At 41.9% G+C, this 23,831-nt stretch overlaps 1 protein-coding gene across 2 annotated transcripts in view; it reads right to left on the bottom strand.

The window, feature by feature from the left end:
* Positions 1-1,726: 1,726 nt before the first annotated feature.
* Positions 1,727-23,831, bottom strand: part of LOC122543072 (dihydropyrimidinase-related protein 2) — a 30,329-nt gene continuing 8,224 nt past the window's right edge. Inside the window, exons 4-14 of one of the 2 annotated variants that reach the window (XM_043681295.1) lie at positions 20,316-20,480; positions 19,504-19,565; positions 19,326-19,406; positions 17,607-17,675; positions 13,630-13,750; positions 10,722-10,878; positions 8,307-8,448; positions 7,744-7,914; positions 6,371-6,550; positions 4,488-4,653; positions 1,727-3,407 (exon numbers count right to left, since the gene is read on the bottom strand). In XM_043681295.1, coding sequence (XP_043537230.1) covers positions 3,316-3,407; positions 4,488-4,653; positions 6,371-6,550; positions 7,744-7,914; positions 8,307-8,448; positions 10,722-10,878; positions 13,630-13,750; positions 17,607-17,675; positions 19,326-19,406; positions 19,504-19,565; positions 20,316-20,480 — 1,406 coding nt within the window. In that variant the 3' untranslated portion in view covers positions 1,727-3,315. Of the gene's footprint in view, positions 3,408-4,481; positions 4,654-6,370; positions 6,551-7,743; positions 7,915-8,306; positions 8,449-10,721; positions 10,879-13,629; positions 13,751-17,606; positions 17,676-19,325; positions 19,407-19,503; positions 19,566-20,315; positions 20,481-23,831 lie in introns of both variants that reach the window. The other variant, XM_043681294.1, reaches the window with a different exon arrangement.

Raw genomic sequence — 23,831 nt, forward strand, 5'->3', positions numbered from 1 at the left:
TACTTCCAAGATCAAAGGTTTGGCTATTTTTCCTTTTTTGTTTGACTTGGCAATATATTTTCATGCATATCGTATATGTAACAGTGCAGCACAGCAACAGGTCCTTGGGGCCACCATGTCTGTGCCATCCATGATGCCATTCTAAACTAATCCCATCTGTTTGAGACCTCCACCTGGGAGTAACTAATTCCTTCTAAACCAAGAATGGATTTAGAACAGAAAACTCCTCCGTAAACTTGTAACTTGGAGAATCAAGAGTAGCAGCAGGACAGAGTACAGACTGGCCAGGTAGCAATCAAAATGCACAGCACCAATTCACCACCACTAATATGCTCATGGATTCCTCCTTCACTTATCACACAATTTCTTGTTGTGCCTCTGCAAGACTTGATTGATGGTTGGTAATAGTTCACAAAGCACAGTGGCAATGTGAAGATATCACTCAGCAACCTCACTCACCAAACAAGACACCAAGTAACACAGAGGTGGCAAAGAAGATAATGCAAATTGACCAACTCTGAATTACAAAATCTACTGGGTGAAATGGAGGCAAGAAACATGGGTTGGCAGGTGCTGGTACCTCATGGAGTGAGCGCAAACTAAGCTCATTTACTGTGCTCAATTGGAACGCAAAGAACATGGCTCAAATTCACAAGTAGAGGTGCATTAATTGATGCACTAACCTATCAATATCTCCGTTCACAAATTTTGCAAAAGCCGAAATGATAAATGATCATTCATGCAGTTCATTTAAGTCCATGACTGTTACAGAATGGTAAATAAGGCTGACAATTTGTTGATAAAAATTCATACCAATATAAATGGTCAAATAATGGCCCATGAAAATCATCTTGGATTGCGTCTCTCCATGAACCTGCCTGCACCTAAATCTTCTCTGCATTCCTTTATCTGTCTTCTGAACCTGGCTTCTACAGGAACACAGACAGTAGTCACTTAAAGAGCTCCACCACAGTGCCACAGGGAAAACCCCTTGATTTTTCCTGCAGTAGCTGCTTTCAACGAATGCCAGATTTCCACTCAAAGTCTAAGTGAAGGAGTAAATGCAGGAGGGCCAGGAGGTGAGAAGAACAGAAGATGTCAAAGCACCAAATGGTCTCAATAGGTAGGGCGGCAGATTGAGTACACGTGCAGGTTTTTGAGCTCGTCGGGTGTGGTCAGGGTGCTCAGTTGGGGTTCGTGTTTTTGGGAAAGTTGTTCCAGAATGGTTTGTACCAGGGTTTAGATAAACATTACAGGGTAAGTCTAACTTCTTGTTTTGGTAGGGAATGACATTTGATCAGCAGGATCACTTGGACAAATGACCTGTGCTTTCTCACATAAAACTAACTTTTAATCAGTCCAACATTACCTGGGTGGCTGCTCAAGGACCGAGTTTTGACTGTCCAAGCTCTCCAATTCTAATTTAGAGCCAGCGACGTTTGCAGAGGGATGTGGGAGCAAGGGAATCGCCTCTCAGAAGTTTCAGCTCCCCAGCAAAACTCATGGAAGTCAATGCAACAAGTCTTCACCTGAATCTAACTGCTCATCTTGGCTTTTATGTCTGGTCTTGAAGAGTCAGGCGATGAGAAGATTTGGGTCAATCTGCCGTTATGGGCTGAAGGATGAAAATTGGCCAAGCCATGGGGCAGGGACCAAAGATAACAGAACGATCCTTGCAGCAAGGACGGACAGATAGACCAACCAGCTTTCACAGACACACCCAAAAATATTTTAAACAGTAATTGTTTTATTAGCAGTTCAAGTCAGTAAACCATGTTGTTTTATCAACCTTCCCTTATGGAATAAATCACAAGACCTTTATTAAACACAACAATGGTAGAGGGAAGCAAAGTACAAGAGCAGAACCTTAACATCAATGCCATGAAAACACAAAGTACTTTTTTCAGTAAGAATACAGCACAGAATTGGAGGAGCAAAAAAAAAAGCCAGCAAGACAACATTTCAAAACTACAATGAGTTTCTGAGCATCAAGTCACTGCGGTCAGTTAAGTTTTCAAACTCTCCCATCTATGTATTAGAATCATGCAGTGCTAAACTCAAGCAAGCCATAAATGAACATGCTGCCAGCCCACGTAGTGTGTCCAGTCTGAAAAAAAATCAGTTCAAACAAGAAAAATACACTTTGAGCTTCCACAGAGGAAGTCAATGGTGCAGTCTGTTGAGATTATGTAAGCAAAATGACATGATTACTGACTCCTTCGCAAGTGGACCATGTCTCAGAACAGCTGGGAAGAGATCGACAAGCGGTGCAATGATGATAGCCCATGAGCAAATGAAGAACAAGCTTGGTAGTTGGACAATCACTAAAGTACTATTGTTCTGTTTTTAGGATCACTATCAGCCTTTCTCTCACATATTTAACGGTCTACATTTCTCAGTACAAATCATGCCAGTATTTTATCTATTTGCACACTTATACACAACTGTTGTATTGAAGAATTCAGATTGGTACTCATACTTGGCAAGCAAATGGTGTTCCAGATACACAGTGAAGACAACTTGTTTTTACAGCAGGCACCTCAGAGGCTGCAACCAAGTTACTATCAATGCATCTTGCCATTTTCAACCCTTGTAGTATCTATTTAGAGCTTTTTGATTCAGATTTCCAGTTTTCTTATCTATAAAATATTCCTCGAAAAACCTAACACCATATTTATCAACAGCTGCATTTTATGTAAATTCAATGAAACTATATTAAGTGCGCATTGTTGATGATAAAGGCTTCACAAACTGAAATTCAAGGTAACTGAAATATTTGCAGATTGTTACTTGCCACTGTAGAGTACAAACTGAGAGGAAGATATATTCTGTCACAGAGTGAAGATCACCAGAATTCAACTGGATTAAAACTGTCAGTGATGATAAATGATAATTCAATTTTTGTTTCCTGGAAGCAGCCTAAACTAGTCAAGTCAGCAACTGTCAAGAGACCACCTTATTCCTCTTTATGTGAGAACTTGATCACTGTTCTGCCATGCAGCTTAAGAATAAACATTGGCAAAAACTCTATTCTACAACAATCTATAATTCCAGGAAATCACTCCTATCTCCTACAAATCAGGTGGGTGCCAAAGTTCCTTCATCTCTTTAACGTTGTGCATATTTTAATGCTGTGCAGGTTTTAAGAATGGGAATATTTGTCTCTTCACTTGTTTCCTTGGCAATAATTGTAATACTGGGAAGGGGGGGTTACACAAACCTAGGATTGTTTGTCCACAGTAACCGTCACAGGCTCTCAAAAAAAAAGATGAAAAAAAAAGATGATGGCTCTGCCAACCACACCAAAATGAAGATTCATCCAAGCGTTGTGATATTTGCATGACCACCAGGAGGCATCACGATGCGTTGGCCAGTACGACGGGGTAGATTGTCGTCTACCTGTGCACCTATTGGAAAAAATGGGACAGAAAAAGTTTTAGACTTCAGAGAGTGGGATACATCAGTCAAGATATTCAATACTCACCACAGCAACCAGCATCTACCCATCCACCCACTCACTGAATGACTCAAGCATAACATATCAAAAACTTGCTCCCCGCACCACCCCCACGCCCACCCTTTTTCAGTGTTCAACGTTCTGTAGTGGAAAAACAACTTGTTAAAGTAAACATTTGTCAAGATCATACAGGATCTCAGAAACTCCAGGAAAGCTCAAGTCATCTTGGCATACAGCAGGCTGTGCAACAGCAAAGCCCAGAACTTTTGCACATTCTCCCCGTGTCTGCGTGGGTTTCCTCCGGCTGCTCCGGTTTCCTCCCACAATCCAAAAATGTGCAGGTTAGGTGAATTGACCATGCTAAATTGTCCGTAGTGTTAGGTGAAGGGATAAATGTAGGAGTATGGGTCTGGGTGGTATATGCTTCGGTGGGTCGGTGTGGACTTGTTGGGCCGAAGGGCCTGTTTCCACACTGTAAGTAATGTAATCTAATCTTTTATCCAATGCCATTTCATGCTGCAGTGAGCACTTTCTCATTGGGAGCTTTGTTTTGTTGTTGTTAACATTGCTCATCTTCAGTAAAGTGGGCACTCTTTTGATTTGTACCTTCTGCCCTCATGATCTGAGATCGAAGTGTCAACAGGTTATGTTTCGCCATTTGCAGACTCAGGCATTTTCTGGCACAGAATGAATCATGTTACAAGCAGCAATGCAATGTTCCCTTCCTGATAAGTAACCCAGCTTAACTCAACAATGGACAATCCAAAAACAGCACTCTATCCCTGGCCAGAACACGACTAAGAGACAGGATCAGCGAATACATTCTAAGTCAGTCTGTCTACGACAGCAGAGAGAACTGCATTTCTGGCTTACATTATAGGTCACAGACTTAAACAAAAGCAAATATAACTTACTCTACATAACTGATGCATGTCTGATTTAAACACTGATCAAGAACTAAACTGAATATAAGTATTAGATGACCTTATGAATAGTTTAAGAGGTAATAAAACAGGAAACACACATTTACCAGACAAACTGAATCCTGACTGGTGCAGGTTTCGCACTGGTGGTGCTTGCTGCTTGGCAGGTGAAGTCCGAGTCGACGAAGCAGGTGTGACAGATTTGGGCGTGACTGAAACCTCACAGACAGGACCGTCATAGAGCCCCCGGGGGACTCCTCGCAGTTCAGTTAACTAGCAGGGAGAAAATGATGATGTTTAAAAAACCCACATGATCAAGATGTTGACATAACCAACTCTCACATGCAATACCCCAAGTGCAGTATTTGAACAAAGGTGATGAAATTAATAAAGTCAATTTCACTTGGAATGGAATTTTAAATCTCAATCTCTTTTTAGAACTTGCAATAAAGCAACTGCAAATGGAGCAGGCAGATAAGAGGAGTATTAAAATGTTATTTTCATACAGAGTGAACAACACTTGAAATTTCTCGTGCAAGCACACACGTCACAGTTTTTGTGCGCGCGCACGCATGCTTGCTGAACACAAGTAGTAAGCCTCTAAAACAATGTTTTGCACAATTCTCCCTTGCTATTATCATTCTGCCTTCAAAACTACCAAAATGTGGAAGTGATACACACTAGTTCATCTGTCATACATTAGTGTGTGGGGCAGATAAGCAAAACTTGCAACATGCATGCTCAAGGATGGGCAGACTGTACTTTGCTTGTACTTTAGAAGCATGTGTGTTTACCTTCCCCATCAGGAGTTGAGCATATCAGATTGGCTGACACACACAATGCACAACATCTTTTAAAACGTTGTGACAGGATCTTGACTGTCCAGTTGATACACCGAAATAGGCCTCAATTAAATGTCTAATCTGAAGGGCATTTTTGCATTGTGCACCCGAACAAGTCTCCAATCCAAATGTGGAATAAAACTTGACTACTCCTGTCCAAAAAATAAACAACTTTTGGGGTAAGATTCCAAATCTGAGGTTATCTTCCAGAAATCCGAAGTTATTACATTTGAACAGGGTACAATAATAAGAATGAATGATAAATAATAAAAATGTTCGAAACCTGAAACAATTCAAGTGGTGGAGAAGATGCCTGACCTGCTCAATTTCTTAAGCAATTTCTGTTTGTCTTGCCAGGGTAATAACAAATGGATTTTTCGATTACAGAGGAACCTCGATCTTCCTGATATCAATTATCCGAAGGGGATCTCAAGGTCCCGACAGAAACATTACGTCGAAGAGCTGTTTCAACCCTGATGGCATCTTTTGTTTATGGATACAACGATTAAAAACGAACTTGGTTCACCGAAATACTGCCAAAAGCAGTCCTGGACAGTTCAGGCACCGTCTCTAAACAACTGACCTCCTCTTTCTACCTCCCCACATTTACCCTGGAGTTCAACACTGGGGTGTAACCAAAACCCCTCTTCCCCAGATAATGTCTCCAACACTGTCCTGCACAGGGCAAAGGTGGAACCTGTCAAAAAGTCTGTTTTTTACCCCACAAAGGCAGCAGGTGTCTTACTCTTGGTGTACAGTCAGGGTAGACCGGGGGACGTTGTTGGACGGGGTTGGGGCAGGTGGAGGGGCGCTCAGGGTTGGGGATGGGGGGCGGGATGGGAGCAGACGTGAGGGAGAAGAGCAGGGTCTCCCACACAGTGTGCTTTTGCCTCGTCTCCTGAACGGGGAGCACATTTAACAGTTAACTCCGAGCTGCAGAGGAAATCAATTAACCGAATAATCAATTACCCAAACGAAATAGTGCCCGCCCATCTCATTCGGATAATTGAGGTTCCTCTGTAGACTGAATCACAAAGCTTTGCAATGTCGGAGACATGCACTACCTTAAACAGACATCTTGGCAACAGGGCCTTCAAAGCAGGTCATGGAAAAACCATTGTTGTTTGACAATTTAGATGACCAATTACCTTGCTCCTGGCTTTAACCCTCTTGTATACGTAGTCAGGGAATGGTTTCTTGGGGATGAAGCGTCCAGAGCCTTCAGAAGCATGCACCATGCCATCCTCATAGACAATTTTACCCTGACTTATGACAATCAAGGGTGCCCCACGACACTCCATTCCTTCAAAAATGTTGTACTCCACTGCCTGATTGCAACAAAAGAAATATAGCACAAGATCAAAGGATCATAAGTAATACAGCACAGACCTTCATACAAATCACATTAATGCTGCAAAATGCATTCTTCATCCTTGCAGCATTTTCCCTCCTCCCCTAATTCTTCCTGTGATTCAGTTCCTTGGACACAGCAGCCGTCGGCAAACATGTGGAATTGGTTGTTCACCATGTCCAAAACAGAGGAGTGAGTACTAGCAATCTTTTTGACCGCGAAAAGCAAGACAGTTGAACATGATTCAATCTTTATTCAGCATTCCTGAGCAAGAATATTTCCATTGACGGTCACAACACAGAGATCAGATGCAAGAAATGTGGTCAAATGTTGATCCTCCATATCCCAACTGCCTATGAACACCACTGACATCAGTGAAGTCTGACCAAGATAGCTTCTGGCATAGCCGCCTGAACTGTTTCTGCCATCTCCTGTACAGTGCACAAGCTTTTCTGTTTTGCCTTTTACGCATATGGTCATGCTTATGAAGTTCTAATCTTAGTCGCAAGTCTTTCTTATTGTCTCTCTATTTCAAAATTGCTTACTCACGAAACTGAGATCTGGAAAGCACTCTGACTCTCAAAGTGGTGGAGCAAGGTTTGAGTGCAGTTTTTGAGTTACAAGAGAAAGCCATCTGGGACTGATGGTAAAAGTCTATTGAACAGCTGGCACATGTCTGACAGACTTAACTGGCTACATTATTTTATGATCCTATGACAAATAAGAAAAGATTTTCACAAAAATCTCTGGGACACAAGCATTTGCTCAAAAGGAGCAAAGTCTAAAATATATCCAAGTGTGCTTTGCTTTCTGCCTCCTGGCTGAAAACGCATCTTATGGAAAAATTTCCATTAAGTCAACTACCAGATTTGAAGAGTTGGTTATCCAGTTCGTATAACCAACACAGTGAATTTCTGGGCATTTCAACAGCTTTACCAACTTAACTTTAGCGTCAACTGCAGCACATGAAATTGTGCTTAAATGATTTCTGCCGTACTAACAAAAGTAATAATCATGGGACAGAAAAAGTTCTGATTCCTGGTCAACATTTACATAGGGAGTATTTTGTCCTTTGGTGAAACTAAGACCATTACACACAATTATTTGTTTGCCCTTACAGAACCAGTGACTTGACTGCTGCATTTACTTGAACTTAAATAATCAACCTACCAGGCTATGGTTCTTTGCAGTAATTGTCTTGACAATGTCAGGGTCCCAGATCACAAGGTCTGCATCTGATCCCACGGCGATGCGTCCCTTCCTGGGATACAAGTTAAAAATCTTGGCAGCATTGGTGCTGGTCACTGCTACGAACTGATTTTCATCCATTTTACCAGATACCTATATTGTGACAAGAAACATTTGCACTGGAAAATACTGCTTGATCACTGGGGATACCACAAAGGCATCCAATCCATCATCTTAGCTTTTAACATACTCCCACTTAATCTAATTAGTGGACCACCTTATTGCAGTTATATTCCTCATTCCATGAGATAAATACCACCCTATTCAATCACTCATAAAAACAATTGTTGAGAAGGTATACAGTGATGAATGTCAATGGCAGTGGAGCACATTCTGCCTTTTAACTTGTGGAACCCTACTCTATTACTCAGCCTGGCCTTGAAGGAGCAAGCTACATCTCAGCAGTTTCTTGACAAGGTTCTTTCTTAGTTACCTTTTTTCATCATAACCTTTCATAATTCTTTACACAACCATGTAGTACTTACCACAGCTTTATCCCAAACAATGGACATCCTCTCCTCAATTCCATTCGTACCTTCAGGAATTAGGGTGAAGTCATCCTTCCCTAAAGCCTTCTGAGAGGTGTTGAATGTACAGTGTGCACTGCCAGTGACCTGCAGATCGCCACTGTAAATACAGTTAAAAAGTATATACAAGCACTAAAGGTCAACAAGGCTGCTTACTGAATCTACTCAACATACTGACAGATAAAACAATTTTATGTTTAAAAGGGCTTTCACTCTGACTGTGGTACAGGTACACAATCCTTTATCTGAAATCCGAAAAGCTTCGAAATCCAAAATTTTTTTTGTGGAGTACGCAGCGTCATTTTGGTGTGCAAACAGGTGACCCAACTCCACACCCACTCGAACCATGTCACTTAGAAGTGACGTGGCAGTGTGGCCCAGAACTGGCAGGCGTCAATTGTGTCTCAGGGCTCATACTATTCACACATGCGTCTATTTAGATAATTTTTTTTCAAAATTTTCACTGTGAAAATGTAATTTATTCCTAAAACCAAAAAGTTCTGCATTCTGAACAACAACTGGCCCAGATGGATTTCACAAAGAATTGTGTAGTACCTGTACTAAGCTATGCAGATAAATGCAATTTACGTGGGTGAAATAATTGCCCAAGACAAAGCTCCAAAGTTTCCAAATTGACTTCAGCTGCGACTTGAGTTTGAAAGAAGTGTCAATAGTTCAAATTCCAATTCCCATCAGCCAATGGGCTCACTCGACAAAAAACTTGACTCAACATTTACCTCGGCAGGAGTTAGGGCAAGGCACATCTTAACTGAATAGTACAGTGGCTCAGTGGTTAGCAAGGACCTGGCTTTGATACCAGCCTTGGGGGAACTGCCTGTGTGGAGTTTGCACATTGTCCCATCGAGTGCGTGTTTTTCCTCCGGGTGCTCCATTTTCCTCCCACAGTCCGAAGGTGTGCAGGTTAGGTGGATTGGGCATGGGAAATGCAGAGTTACAAAGATAGTTTTTTTGGGGTGGGGGGTAGATGAGTCTGGGTGGGATGTTCCTTGGAGAGTCGGACCGAACTTGTTGGCCCAAATGACCTGTTTCCACATGGTAGGGATTCTATCACTCGCCTTACTGCAGACTGAACCACCTTGACAATGACGCAAGGAAGCAGTACTTTGCAGTCATATACCACTAAGACCATTAGCAGTCGTTCAATGAAAAATACTTCCATTAAAGTCTGACATCAGAGATTCAATTCTCACTCCACACACTTCAACACAAAATCTGGGCTGACAGTCATAGAAGTCTGGCTGTTCTTGTAGTCTTGGTGTCTTGTTTTAAACAAATCAACTGTCTACAGTCGACACAAATTATCCTATGACATGGTTTTGAACAAAAATGGCTGAACTGTCTCCAGTGTTCTGGATTACATTCTTAAATCAACACCACATTCAAGAGGTGACCTGCTCATCATCACAACTATCTTTGAGGGAACTTGCTGTACCTAAATTGGCTGCTGTAATTTTACATTTTGACAATAATTACATTTCAAAAGCATTTCTTTGGCTTTAAGTGGATAAATCAGCCCAAGGTTGTCAAAAATTCATACGAATGCAAACATTTCTTTCTTTCATCTTCTCAGAAGGGGAAAATAAGAGTCAATAAGCAGCAACAAGATCAGGAATGGGGACAAAGTTGGCAATATTTTTGCTCTGTCTTGGATTATTAGAGTCATAGAGATGTACAGCAGGGAAACAGAGTCTTGGGTCCAACCCGACCATGCCGACCAGGTATCACAACCCAATCTCGTCCCACCAGCCAGCAACCGGCCCATATCCCTCCAAACCCTTGCTATTCATATACACATCCAACGGCCTCTTAAATCTTGCAATTGTACCAGTTATGGCTCTGAGCAAAATATTTTGCAGGACTGTCTGATTGAAGGTTAATGCAACATTTAAGGTTAAAGAACAATCGGCAGAATAACTGGAAGAGAACATGAAAGGAGGTTTGAGTGAAGCTTTTTACCAAACACACACACTTCGTCAGTCAACAGTAGCAACTTTCAGCATTTTTACAGTGATCAATAGGCAGTTTCCTTCATCATGTATGGTATAAATCACATTTAAATTATGTTCAAGCTTTAGTCTCAACAGCCAGTTGTGATAAACTCTTCATTGCCCGAGTAATTCTGATCATATTTGTTCTTCCCCTCTTAGTCAAGTCTTGCATGATATTTTAAATCTTGGCTCATTAATGATTAAGTAGAGAGCATCAAAACCCTTATTGGCCCAAATGCCTTGAATTATGGGTTTTGCTTAATTTGGTCTAATGTGTGAATACCTAACTGCTGTTGCTCAAAGTGACACTTCATCTGGATAAAACAGCAGGCGCAAGAGACTCAGGAAACAAGACCAAACATACCATGATAGCAAAGAGTTCAGATAATCTGGCGTGGTTGGATCAGGGCTCAGTGGTGGAGAAGTGACAAAAGCAGCCGCCTTAGCCCAGTTCTTGCTCCAGTAATGAGATCCATCGGTGCCCAGACTAGCAGTAATCGGTTCCCCATACACAACAGTGCCTGCCGGGAAAAAAAAATGCCATAGCTTTTTTTTTTATTTAAGACCTGCACTGACTGAAATGTACTGCTTTAAATCCACAAACGATGAAATTTGACCTGTCTTGCATGGTACATACTCAGCTTCTTCTTGTACCAGGCACAACCAAGCACATCATGCCAGTTCCTTTTGTTCAATTCTTGGCAAGCAAGGACAAACCGGCTAGTAAGCAGCTAACCAGAGGTCATAGATTTAAAATGATCAGCGAAACAACTAGCGAATTCATGAGGAAAAATTTGTTCAGAGAGGGCTGTTCAGACATGGAATATACTGTGTGAAATGTGTTACACTTCTGAGAAACAAAACTTGCCAAATTTGTTGTCCACTTACGTACAAAATGATGGAATATGAGACAAAAGTAAACAGCTCTTCTAGAACAGCTTGCAGAGGTGTGACAGGCCAACTGGAATTGGAACCAGTACATATTGGGAGAACACAAAAATCCAAACTCTTGGTTGGCACAACCAGTCAGGTGCTTTTTTGTCCTTTTTTTTGACATATGGGCTCTTCTTGCAGCAAATGCACACTCTCACCCTTTGGCTTTCAAAGTCAGCATATTCCCTACAGTCAACAGGCTGATCGAGCTGTTAAGAAGGCATACACTGTGTTCACTTTTATTAGTAGAGGGACCGAGTTTCGAAACCATGAGGTCATGCGGCAGCTGTACAAAACTCTGGTGCGGCCACATTTGGAGCATTGCATGTAGTTCTGGTCACCACATTATAGGAAGGATGTGGAAGCTTCAGAAAGGGTTCAGAGGAGATTTACTAGGATGGGGGCAGGGGATGGCATGAGGTCTTAGGAAGAAATGTTGAGGGACTTGAGGCTGTTTTTAATAAGAGGCAAGAAGGTTGAGAGGTGATTTAATTGAAACATGTAAGATAATCAGAGGGTTAGATGGGGTGGACAGTCACAGCCTTTTTCCTAGGATGGTGATGGCTAGCTCAAGGGAACATAGCTTCAAATTGAGAGGTGCTAGATATTGGACAGATGTCAGAGGTACTTTGTTTACTCACAGAGGAGTAGGGGCATGGAACACACTGCCTGCAATAGTTGTAGACTTGCCAACTTTATGGGCATTTGAATGGTCATTGAATAGGCATATGTAGGAGAATGGAATAATGTCGGTTAGATGGGCTTCAGATTGTGCCACCCTGTATTGTGGCAGTATAGGACCAAAGGGCCTATACTGCACTGTAATGTTCTATGTTCTATATCAGTGAAGTGTTGTCATCCATCAAGGGTGGACTTTTTTTCCAGTATACTTAATTTTTACATCATACCTGAATTTTTACTTTTAATATATGACCTGAAAATGACAAAAAGATTCCACGGCCAGTCTTAGGTACCTGTGACTCTAAAACACAAACTCTAACATTTGTCTTTAATATAGTGCATGACTTTCAAATGTGGGAACACAATCCAAGGTTCATGAGCTCTGCAAAACTGTTCAGAACCAATTTCTTCTTTAACTGAGTCAATTCAAAATGCTGTCATCTACTGGTGCTGATTGCTTTGTTAATTTGTGACTCAAACATGTACGAAAATGTATTAAAGGCATCAGTTTGAGGTTATAACGTGCAGTCTAACGAAAAGCACTAAATGAAGGGTGGCTCAGTGGTTTGTACTATTGCTTTAGAATGCCAGGGACCCAGTTTTGGTACAAACCTTGGCAAGTGTGTGTGTGGAGTTTGCACATTCTCCGAGAGTCTTGATGGTTTTGTCCACATGTTCTGGTTTCCTCACACAGTCCAAATATATGCAGTTGAGATGGACTGGCCATGCGAAACTGCTGAGTGTCCAGCTATATGCGAGCTCGGTGGATTAGCCATGGGAAATGCAGGGAAACAAGGGTAGGGGAACAGGTATGGGCGGGATGCTTTTCAGAAGGGCAGTGTCCCAAATGGCCTGGTTCCACACAGTGGATTCTAAAATAAGGAACAAGGAATTCTCCTTTTGTGCGGGCCAACATTGAGTCACAGTATTTATCCAAACCCAGATGAATTGATCATTAATCTTGGGTGCTGGGTTTCGGAGAATGACAGCCACAAGGCTCTTCAAAAGACTTGTGAATTTGGATGTTAACGTATTATTGGGAATTTTTCTCAAATTATAATCATATTCAAAAAACTGCTCATTTAAGCACTGCTGTTCAATACAATCCCAATTTTTTATTCAAAAGACAGGCACTGCAGTATCAAGGGCTACCAGCCAGATATATAACCCATCAATTGGAGTAACAATGCCTGTCGCCCCAAACACCAGGGAAAATGACGAATTCACATGGAAATGACTCTGCTCGATCTTTTTAACTCCGGAATTGTACAGCATCAGAGAAGCAATAGGCTTAAGATCAGTGAAAATCCAGCAAACAGGAGTGGAAGAATATGTTCCAGGCTCAAAAGGAAGACTTAAAAGTCAGTTATATAGCATGGAAACAAACCTCTGGTTCAACTCTTCCGTGCCAAACGGAAATCATAAATTGATCGGGACCCATTTGCCACCATTTGGCACACATCCCTCTAAACCCATCGTGTTCATGTACCCATCCAAATGCCTTTTAAAATTATGAACATACCCACTTCGACCACTTCCTGTGGCATTTTGATCCATGCATGCACCATGCTGTGTGTGAACAAGTTAACCCTTTGGTCACTTTTAAATCTTAACCCCTCTCACTTGAAACCTATGCCCTCTCGTTTTGTTCCACTTACCTTTCTTCCTGGCTTGGGCAATAATATCTGCAGCAGTTTTACTCATCACTTTCGTTACATAGAGGGGGCAGTTGGTTTGATTCGCAATAGTGATGGCCCGGTTTACTGCTTCTGCTTCAACCTGCCAAGAGGGAAATATTATGGATGAGGTAGGGGGAAAAACTTCAAAGAATTGAGTGCTACCCACCTCTAACTAAATACCAGTTTAAAAAAAACTTCAATAAACAAGCAACACATCATTTCATTCAGTGCTTCTATTCACTCCATTGTACAAGCTGTCAATATTGCAAACCTCAATTCTCTCAGGTTCCAAAATAAAAACTCCTGCATGGTTCTATTTTAGACCAGTTTAAGTTAGTAATAGTTTCTACCTTGTTGCAACTCAGGATTCATTCTGTTGTGCAACATGTTTGATCATTATGGCAAGTATTTGAAGAGCTGGAGAGCGGTTTCTTGGAGAATGGGAAGTTGAGGGCTATCAGGAGTGGAGGCTGGAGACAGATCAGCCATGATCTTAGACAATGGCAGGGCAGGCATGAGGGGCCAAAACGCTTACTCTGATCAGAATACTGATGTCGTCATTGTTAACACTACATTTGAATGCCTTCTAAACCAGGCTTATTTTTCTCCCCTGACTGGGGAGTCATGAACTAGAAGACACTGATTTCAGACAAAATTCAAAAGAAATTTACTTGCTGAAAAGTTTGAGGACAGCTGGAACTGACAACCGGAAGCTGCAGATTCAAACCACTACAAATGCCGGAGGAAAGATCACAGAAGCGCTTCACACGAGGGTCCCAAGCACTGAGGATGTCACCAAGACAGGGGACGAAACGCTTGCAACACAAATTCCCAGCTCGGCAAACAGAACCACAACAACAAGCACCCGAGCTACAAATCTTCTCACAAACTTGGAGTTTGAGGATTCTCGGAATCTACTATGTTTCTTGACCTAATTTAAAACCAGAAAAGCCTGATTTTGAATACACAGAGAATTATGGACATGGGGTGAGGGCAATGTAGTCAAGTCTAAGTAGATCATTCATATTTTTTGTTGAATGGTGGAGCAATTACATGTCAGACTGACTTCCTCTGACAAGGACTCCTTACACGACATAAATGAACTCTCTTTTCTGTAATGAGGATAGATTTAGTGGATGGCTGTGCATGACATGAATTTGCGGGATTAAGTTCAATCTTGAAATCCTTCTTAAAGCAAGATCATTACACGTGTTACCCAATGTTTAACTTCAATAACTTAATTATACTTATTCATCAAGCATTACATGTTTAATTCCTACGGTCTTAACCACAAGCACTTGAAGAGAAATCAGTGTTGTCTTCCACCCAGAAAAAACACAATTCACAGTAGCAGTCAACAGACAGTAATTTTACCTGGTCATTCATGGTCTGTGGGCAGCACTAGCTGGACCAGTATTTCCCACCTACTCTGTGTTGCCTTTGAGATGGTGATGGTGAGCTGCCTTCTTGAATTGTTACAGGTAATTTGTTATAGGATCATTCCACAAGATCATTTGTACAGGCACCACAGTGCCATTGGGGAGCTCCAGAATTTTGACCAAGTGATATTAAAAGAACAATACATTTCCAAATCTGAAAAATAAGTGACTTGAAGAAAATGTTCCCATCTTTACACTGCTGCAACTCAGCATCTGTGGTTTGTGCATCTGGTGTTTGCCAAGTGGGCTATTTCACTCTGGATGGTGTCAAACCTAAAACCATAAGCAAACAGGAACAGGCTGTTTAGCTTAAGCCTGCTCTGTCATTCAATCGGATAGAATCACAGCTGATCCTATGACCCTTTCCCCATGACTTAATTCCCCAACCGATCAAGAATCACTCAGCCTTAAAGCAGACAAGTTCTCTGCTTCCACAGCTCTCTGTGGCAAGGAAGTCCAAAGTCACCCAACTTTCAGAGAGGAAACCCCTGCTCACATCAGCCTTTATTGGGCAACCATTCCCCAAGCCTCTTAAGAATATTAAATGCAATCAACTTTCATTCGGCAAAACCGCAGTCAAGAGAGTCCCAACCTGCATAGTTTTTGCTCATAATTCCTCTATTCCAGGAACAACTGAGTGCCTCGAACAAAGTAATATCTTTCCTTCAAGAAAGGGATCAAAACAGCACACACGAATCTTGATGTGGTCTCACCAGCACCTTGTCCATTTGCATTAAGGCTTACCCACTCAAACTCCAGCCCCTTGAAGGGCCAACATTCCATTCGCCTTCCTGATTGTCTAAGCCTGTGTGCAAGCTTTACATTTCAAGTCCTTTTGCATTGCAGCTTTCTGTGGTTCTTCTCAATTTGAATAACATTCTGTTCTGGTGTTCTCCCTTCCAAAATGAACTTCACAGTGATTTGCTTGCTCCTTGTCATTTTAAAATATGCTAAGTAGTTGCAGTCCCAGCACTGATCCCTGAGTAACCCTGCTGGCGACAGATTGCTAACCTGAAAAAGAACCACTCGTCTCTACTGCTGGTTCATGCCCATGAGCCAATTCTCTATCCACAGCAACATATGACATTCAACGGCATTGCCTGTTATCATCAGACTTAACCTTTTGTGGAGGTTTACAGACCCTTCAACCTAATTTGTTCATGCTGACCAGGTTTTCCAAACTGAACTGGTCTCATTTAGAATCAAAGACATGTACAGCACAGAAAGAGACGTTTCGGTCCAACTAATCCATGCCAATCACATATCCTAAATTAATTTTGTCCCATTTTCCAGCACTTGGTCCATATTCCTCTAAACCCTTCCTATTCATATACCCATCCAGAACGCTGTATTTGTACCAGCCTCCACCACTTCCTCTGGCAGCTCATTCCATATATGCACCACCATCTGCATGAAAAGGTCACCCCTTAGGTCCCTTTGAAATCGTTCCCCTCTTACCTTAAACCTACGCCCTCCAGTTCTGGACTCTCCCACCCCAGAGAAAAGACCTTGTCTATTTACAGTCCCTCATGATTTTATAAACCTCTATAACTTCACCTCTCAACCTCTGATGTTCCAGGGAAAAAGCCCTTCATTTGGCCAATATCCTTCTCCATCTTTGCTATCATGACCCGGTACAAATGTCTTTTAAGTGTTCTAAGTGTACTTGCCTCTACCATTCCTCTAGTAAATCGTTTTATATATGCACCACACACAAAGTGTGAAAAAAATTGTCCCATAAGTCCCTTCCAAATCTTTCCCTCTCGCCTTAAATCTATGCCCTCCAAGCCCTGGAAAAGCCTTGGCTATTCACCTAATCTATGTCGTTCTTGATTTTATAAATCTCGATAAAGGACACCCCTCAGCCTCCTACAATGCAGGAGAACCAGTCCCAGTTTATCCAGCCTCTGCTTCTAATTCAAACCTTCTAATCTCAGTAATATCCTTGTTCCTTTTGTCGCATACTTTAACAAATGCCTTCTCTAAATCTAAATACAACCAATGTACAGTTTCGCCTTAAGAATGCTGGTTGAAACTCTTGGAAAACTCGAATACATTCAGCAATGGTGATGCCACATCCCTCACTCAAAACACTACTTTATGTGCAAGCAGCTAACTCCATAAACCTTGGCTGAGGTCACTGCCAGGACAAACAGGGGTTTTATAAGTGCAATACCTTTGAGAACTCATCTGAATTAACATGATATTTTAATTACTAAAAGATCATAAGAACTATCTTTGTTTAAAATGTCAAAATTTTGATGGTCAAGCTATTTGGTCATAAACTGTTATACATATGGTACAAGGTCCCAATATAGAACTCCATTTGTAGAGAGTCATTAACTAATGGCTGAATTCAGAATACAAATGGAAAAATAACAGCACACCACATATCTGAGCAAGGACTGTGCACCATCTGTTCCATTCTGTCATACCAAACTGCTAGACTATCATGTGGCACCATGAGTTTAAGCAAACATGCCATCCTAAATGGAGGCTAAATTGTAATCCTCTTACCTCCTCTGGCCTACTCAGAACATGGCCTTCAGGTCCAGTGATACCCAGTCCAAGAATCCTCTGTTGTTCCTGTAATGCAGTGTGATAGTTAGGGTACAGAACCACCAAGAAACAACCCTAAGAGGATAATGAACAGAAAGAAAATGATCCACTTCTCATTTCAGAACAGTAAGGAGGAGCCAAGTCAAATGTAAGGGGCCAAACCTGCACAGAAAGCTTAAGCAGTAAGCAAACCAACATTTCAAGGTCTCTCAGTTAGATAATGGTAAAATATTATTGTAATCTGAAACTGATGGCAATTGGTGTTCTGTATATTCCTGTCAAGCACAGCAATGATGGGTGATCTGGACCTGATGCCACTACGACTCAGGCAGCAAAATGTTCCATGACTTCAAAATCATTGACAGGAGAATGTTAGAACATGGTGACTTCAAATCATCACATGAGGATGAACCAAATTATGGATGGGGGTTTTAGCAATAGGTAAGACGAGCTTGGAGCGGAGTCAACTCACGCTACAGAGATGAACAGCCTTCACAAGAGCATGTAATCATCTGAAGCTCATCTCAGAATTAATAGTGACATGGAGAAACTGAGTATTGTGCAGTCTTGGGAAATTCCAGGAACAGGACTGGAATCAAAGGCTAAGGAGCAGAGCTTGTCGACTATGAAGGCAAGCATTGTTGGATTAAGCACAAGAAACCTCAGCCAGTTTATATGTTCAGAAAAATGTCATGTCGATGTTCACTATTCTAACGATGCTGCATTCTTCCAAGTAAGGGAGCCTCCTTCTTGACATCAAATGACTTCAATTACTTACAAACTTCATTTGTTGTTTTGGTTGAAATATTATGAGCATCAGCAGTTTCAATATTTTGGATACTTTGGCTTGGCAGTCAGACATTTCAGCTTGGAGAAGTGGGGGCTGGAGATGCTGGAGATCAGAGTTGACAGTGTGGTCCTGGAAAAGCATAGGTCAGGGAGCAGTTGAGCTCCTCAATTGCTGCCTGACCTGCTGTGCTTTTCCAGCACCACAGTCTTGAGTCAGACATTTCGGTCAGAACTTAAGTTGGTGTCTTTGAATTTTGTTTGTTTTGTTGAGCACAAATGCAGTTTTCTTTTACCAAAGGCTAGTTAGCTCACGTGGAAACAATTCAAGCTCGTCCTACTTCAGTCAAGTCTTCAAAATGTACATGCAAACATACTTTTAAAAATGACACCACAAACTGTAGAGTTGGTTTTCAGATATTTCAATTGATCTGGAGCCACAAAAACTGTTCTGAATAAAAGCACCAAAAAGCATTGTTTGTTATTCATGACATGAAACTTAGTCACTGGTGTCAAGTCATGGGATCACTTCCTGCTGTGCAATTCAAGCTAGTTCTGAAAGCAGAGGCAAAGTTGATGTTGCAGTGAATGGCACACCAGGCTCAATGGGCTCAGGGCCTTCCTTACACCTGCTCTCATGTTCCTATCAATCAGATCATGGGAAACCAAAACTCTGATTCACTGGAAGTCACATTTTAACAGAAAATCAACTTAAATTCACATCATCCTGGTTGTATTTCAATGTAAATTCAAAATCTCAAACACAGACTGCTTAACTCAGCATGCTGCAAAAAGGTGAACCCCCTGAAAGTAATGGACCCATTTTGTTATTTCTACCTCAATTCAGTTTCAGAATGTTTTTGACTTGTGGTAGCCCTGCACCTGCATTACCTCAGCAATAATGTCACCATTCTCAGCATGAACTTGAGCAACGGCACCCATATCACGAATTGCACTTAGGGCCTCATACATCTGTGGGTAAATCAAAGACCAACAAGGAAAATTAGTTATAAACCAAACAAGAAAGTACATTGTTCCATCCAGTACGGTCATATTATTATCGCCTTACCTGGGCATCAGAGAGTTGGTAACGGTCTTTGTAAGCCATGTACAGAAGGAATGAATTTACACCTGATGGATAAAATTGGAAATGTTTAGCAGTGTTTTGCTCAGCTTTTTGGATAATGCATGTTTATTATGCAATGAAAAATGATTTCTGGGCCACTATATGATAAAAACCATTTTAATGGAGACCCTTCAGATGCAGGTGGCTCCATGTGTTTTGCACTGCTGCCTCACAGCACCAGGATCTGGGCTCAATTTCAGCCCTGGATGACTGTCTGTGTGGAAACTGCATGTTCTCCCCATATCTGTCTGGGTTTCCACCAAGTGATCTGGTTTCATCGCACAGTCCAAAGATGTGTAAATTTGGCCATGCAGAAATGGCTCACAGTGGTCAGGGATATGTTGCTTAAGTGACAAAGCCAGGATAAATGTGGGGTTATATGTGTGCAGTCACGAGCTGGGTCTAGATGGGATGTCCTTCAGAGGGTCAGTGGGGACTCTGGGCCAAATGGCCTCTTACTGCACTGTAGGGATTCTAGGATTCAATACAGACTGAGATGGCCGAAGAGACAGACTCAAATGCTTGACCATTTTTCAAAATTAATGTGGAATAATCCAAGGCCTAGTCCCAAGCACAAAGCTGAATGAAACATAGACAATTAAACTTTTCAATTGGTAACAATCAATCACAGATTGCAGCACCAAACACAGCAGTATATACGTCCACTGAGTCATTAAAGGAGCTCAAGAACTATTTTGTAAAAATCATTGATCCAGATTTAACACATTTGCAACTATTTCATAATATGACCTTACCGTGCTCCTTCACCAAGAAATCCATCTCTTCTTGAAGGCCTTTATACCATTCTGTGACATCAACATGCAATGAGTAGTCACAGCAGGACTTGTTGTCTGCCCATTCTCTCCACTGTTCGAAAGCAGTGATCAAACTGATTCCAGGCTCTGCCAACACATGGTCAACTGAAATGAACAACAAAGTTACAAAATTGCCTGGAAGGGAAATATGATTTTCCATATTCCTTTCAAAATTGCAAATCTGCATTCTGGATGCACAGACTCACTTGATGGAAACATAACAACAGGTGCAGCAGTTAACAACTGTCCAAATGAAAGGAACAGCTTTGTAGTTTTGAAGATAGTCACAAGTTTGGAAGAGAAATTGGTTCCAATGTTGTGTTCTTCATTCATAAGAAGGACTCCCAAACTGATACAGGACCATATATTTTTCCAACTACTCCAGTAAGAAAGACTGAAATCATGAACTTGGCGTGTATCTGGTCAGATTATGCTGAATGGTACGACCACCAGTTGGATTTACAAACTAATCACTGGTTTGAGACGTTAAGTTTCAATTTTGCCACATCTTACATTGAAGTGAATTAACTTCCATGCCCTTTCCACACGCTCTAATAACGACATTAGAACTTCTTCTGAGGAACTGTGTCATGTTTCTTCAACTCGTTAAGCTGTTAACCTTGGATGGCAAAATTAATTTCGTCCAGAAAGGTTGGAAATCATTTTCTTGCATTATCAGATTCTTGCCCCCACCCCACCTGGTGCGGACTACTGCATGTTATTTACTCATTTGCATTACATGTGAAACGGTCCTGGATGATGGACCCTTGTCACACTGGACAGCACCAGTGAGGTGAGAAAACAGTTAACAGGATCAGGTAACAGAGGAACTTAAGAATAGTGACTGGGAGATGTAGACAGTTGAGCAAAGCAGCAGTTAAACTGCACATATCAGACAGGTCCACAACTCAACTGCCAGAGTGTGCCACATAACTTGCCTGTTTATATGTCACTCGAGGTTCTTTCATTAGACTCTGCTGTGAGGTTAACAAAAAAAAATTAGACTATCTTGATTATGAGCCAGCAGCTCCTGTGAAGAACACATGGCAACTATCACATAGCTTGCTGGTTCTCACCGCCTATCCAAATTAAGAAAATGCCAGAATGGTGGCCATTAAGTGAAAACAGCATTCCAGAATATTTCATTGAGTAAGTTGCAGGGATGGGGAAGAGAAAGAAAAATCCTTAAGAAAATGCAATCAGTTGATTTGAGTCAAATTGTTGAAAACATTTGGAATTTCCAAATGAAAAAGATCAGTTTGGTAAACATACGTAATATTGTGCATAAGTCACAGTCATACAAGCGGACAGCACAGAAACAGACTCCTCAGTAGACCTTATCCATGCCGACCATCTAATCTAGGTCCATTTGCTAGCACCTGGCCCATATCCCTCTAAACCCTTCCTATTCATACATCTATCCGGATACCTTTTAAATCCATCACCTCCTCCGGCAACACATTCCATAGCCGCACCACCCTCTGCATGCAAAAGTTGCCCCTTAGGTCACTTATAAACTTTTCTCCCCTCACCCTAAACCTATGTTTCCAGTTCTGGACCCCCTAACCACAAGAACTAGTCTATTTACCCCGAGCATGCCCCTCATGATTTCATAAATCTGGAGAAGGCCACCACTCAGCCTCCAATGCTCCAGGGAAATCAGCCTCAGCCTATTCTGAAGGGGTGAGCACAGGTAGGGACAAACACTCAGTGCATTCTGTTAATGCTGTAAACTGGCCACCATAAGTACGCAAAAGCAAATCACAGAGTTTTTACTTCTTCCTGTTGGGGCATGCAGTAAAGGCTGAATATGATGTGACTGCTAAGCTGGCAAACCTGAAGTAGAGTAATTATTGCTAAACTTCAATGGCTCAGACCAATGGAGAATGCAGTGTCCTTCTCCAGAGCTTTTTAGCATTAGACTGGATTCAGTACTACAATCTCACACAATACTTGCAGAATGAAGCAACAAAAGAACCTCAATACCACATTAGTCCCCGGTATCAGTACTGGCACTAAAGGAAAAACAATAGTTTAGAAAGAATTAACTGTCCAAAAATGCACCTTTTTTAACAATAATTTTCGTGCATACCAAAAGATTTTTGAAGTAAATGACAGAAAAGGCTACATGAACTGGCTGAGAGTGAGGCAGGTCGAAGAATCCAAGAGATGGGGTTGCAGCAGCCTCAGCTCCGATCCTTACCCAACAGGTTCAAGACCTTTGTTCCGTGTGTGGATGCAAATGGAGACTGCAGGGAGGATAAGCCAACTGACCACCGACGGTGAAGGGAGCCATTCAAGTGTGGGGAGAGAAATATTGCTGTAATTGGAGATAGTATAGTTCGAGGTATGAACACTGTTCTGTGACCAGGATCAAGAGTTTTTAAGGTTGCGTTGCCTGCCTGGTGCTCAGGTTTGGGATATCTCATCTGGGCTGCAGAGGAATTTGGAGTGGGACAGGAAAGATCTAGTGGTTATGATCCATGTAGGTACCAATAACATAGATAAAACCAGGGCTGAGGTTATGCTCAGGGAGGAGGAACAACTTGGAGATAAATGAACAAGCAGAACCAACAAGATACTCTCTGCAGTACCACCTGAGCTAATTGGCACAGGGTCAATTAGATTAATCAGGTCCAAGCATGGCTCAAAGACTGGTGTGGGAGAAATGGGTGTGAATTAATGGGACATTGGCACACGCACAAGGCAAGAAGGGACCTGTTCAAATGGGATGGTCTTCGTTTGAACCCTGCTGGGACCAAAGTCCTCACAAATCACATAACTAGGTCTGTAGACAGGGTTTCAAATGAAATTGTGTGAGTGAGAGAGGGAGTGAGAGAGGGAGTGAGAGAGGGAGTGAGAGAGGGAGTGAGAGAGGGAGTGAGAGAGGGAGTGAGAGAGGGAAGAGAGTGAGAGAGAGAGTGAGAGAGAGAGTGAGAGAGAGAGTGAGAGAGAGAGTGAGAGAGAGAGTGAGAGAGAGAGTGAGAGAGAGAGTGAGAGAGAGAGTGAGAGAGAGAGTGAGAGAGAGAGTGAGAGAGAGAGTGAGAGAGAGAGTGAGAGAGAGAGTGAGAGAGAGAGTGAGAGAGAGAGTGAGAGAGAGAGTGAGAGAGAGAGTGAGAGAGAGAGTGAGAGAGAGAGTGAGAGAGAGAGTGAGAGAGAGAGTGAGAGAGAGAGTGAGAGAGAGAGTGAGAGAGTGAGTGAGAGTGAGTGCGTGCGAGAGTGAGAGCGCTATCAGGAAAATTAGAAACGAGAAATTCAGACTGCAGAATTCAGAAGAGGTTATTAAAATCTCCAGCACAGACACAAATAGGACAGAGTGTATGGAAAGGGTTAGCAATCAAACTTCAGTCACACTGAAGAACTAAAGACAATGAGAAGAGAGATGGCTAATACAGGACTGAAGATGTTACTTCTGAATGCACATAGTATCGGAATAAGGCAAATAAGCTTGTGGAT

This window comes from Chiloscyllium plagiosum, chromosome 42, assembly GCF_004010195.1.
Source record: "Chiloscyllium plagiosum isolate BGI_BamShark_2017 chromosome 42, ASM401019v2, whole genome shotgun sequence".
Lineage (NCBI taxonomy): Eukaryota > Metazoa > Chordata > Chondrichthyes > Orectolobiformes > Hemiscylliidae > Chiloscyllium > Chiloscyllium plagiosum.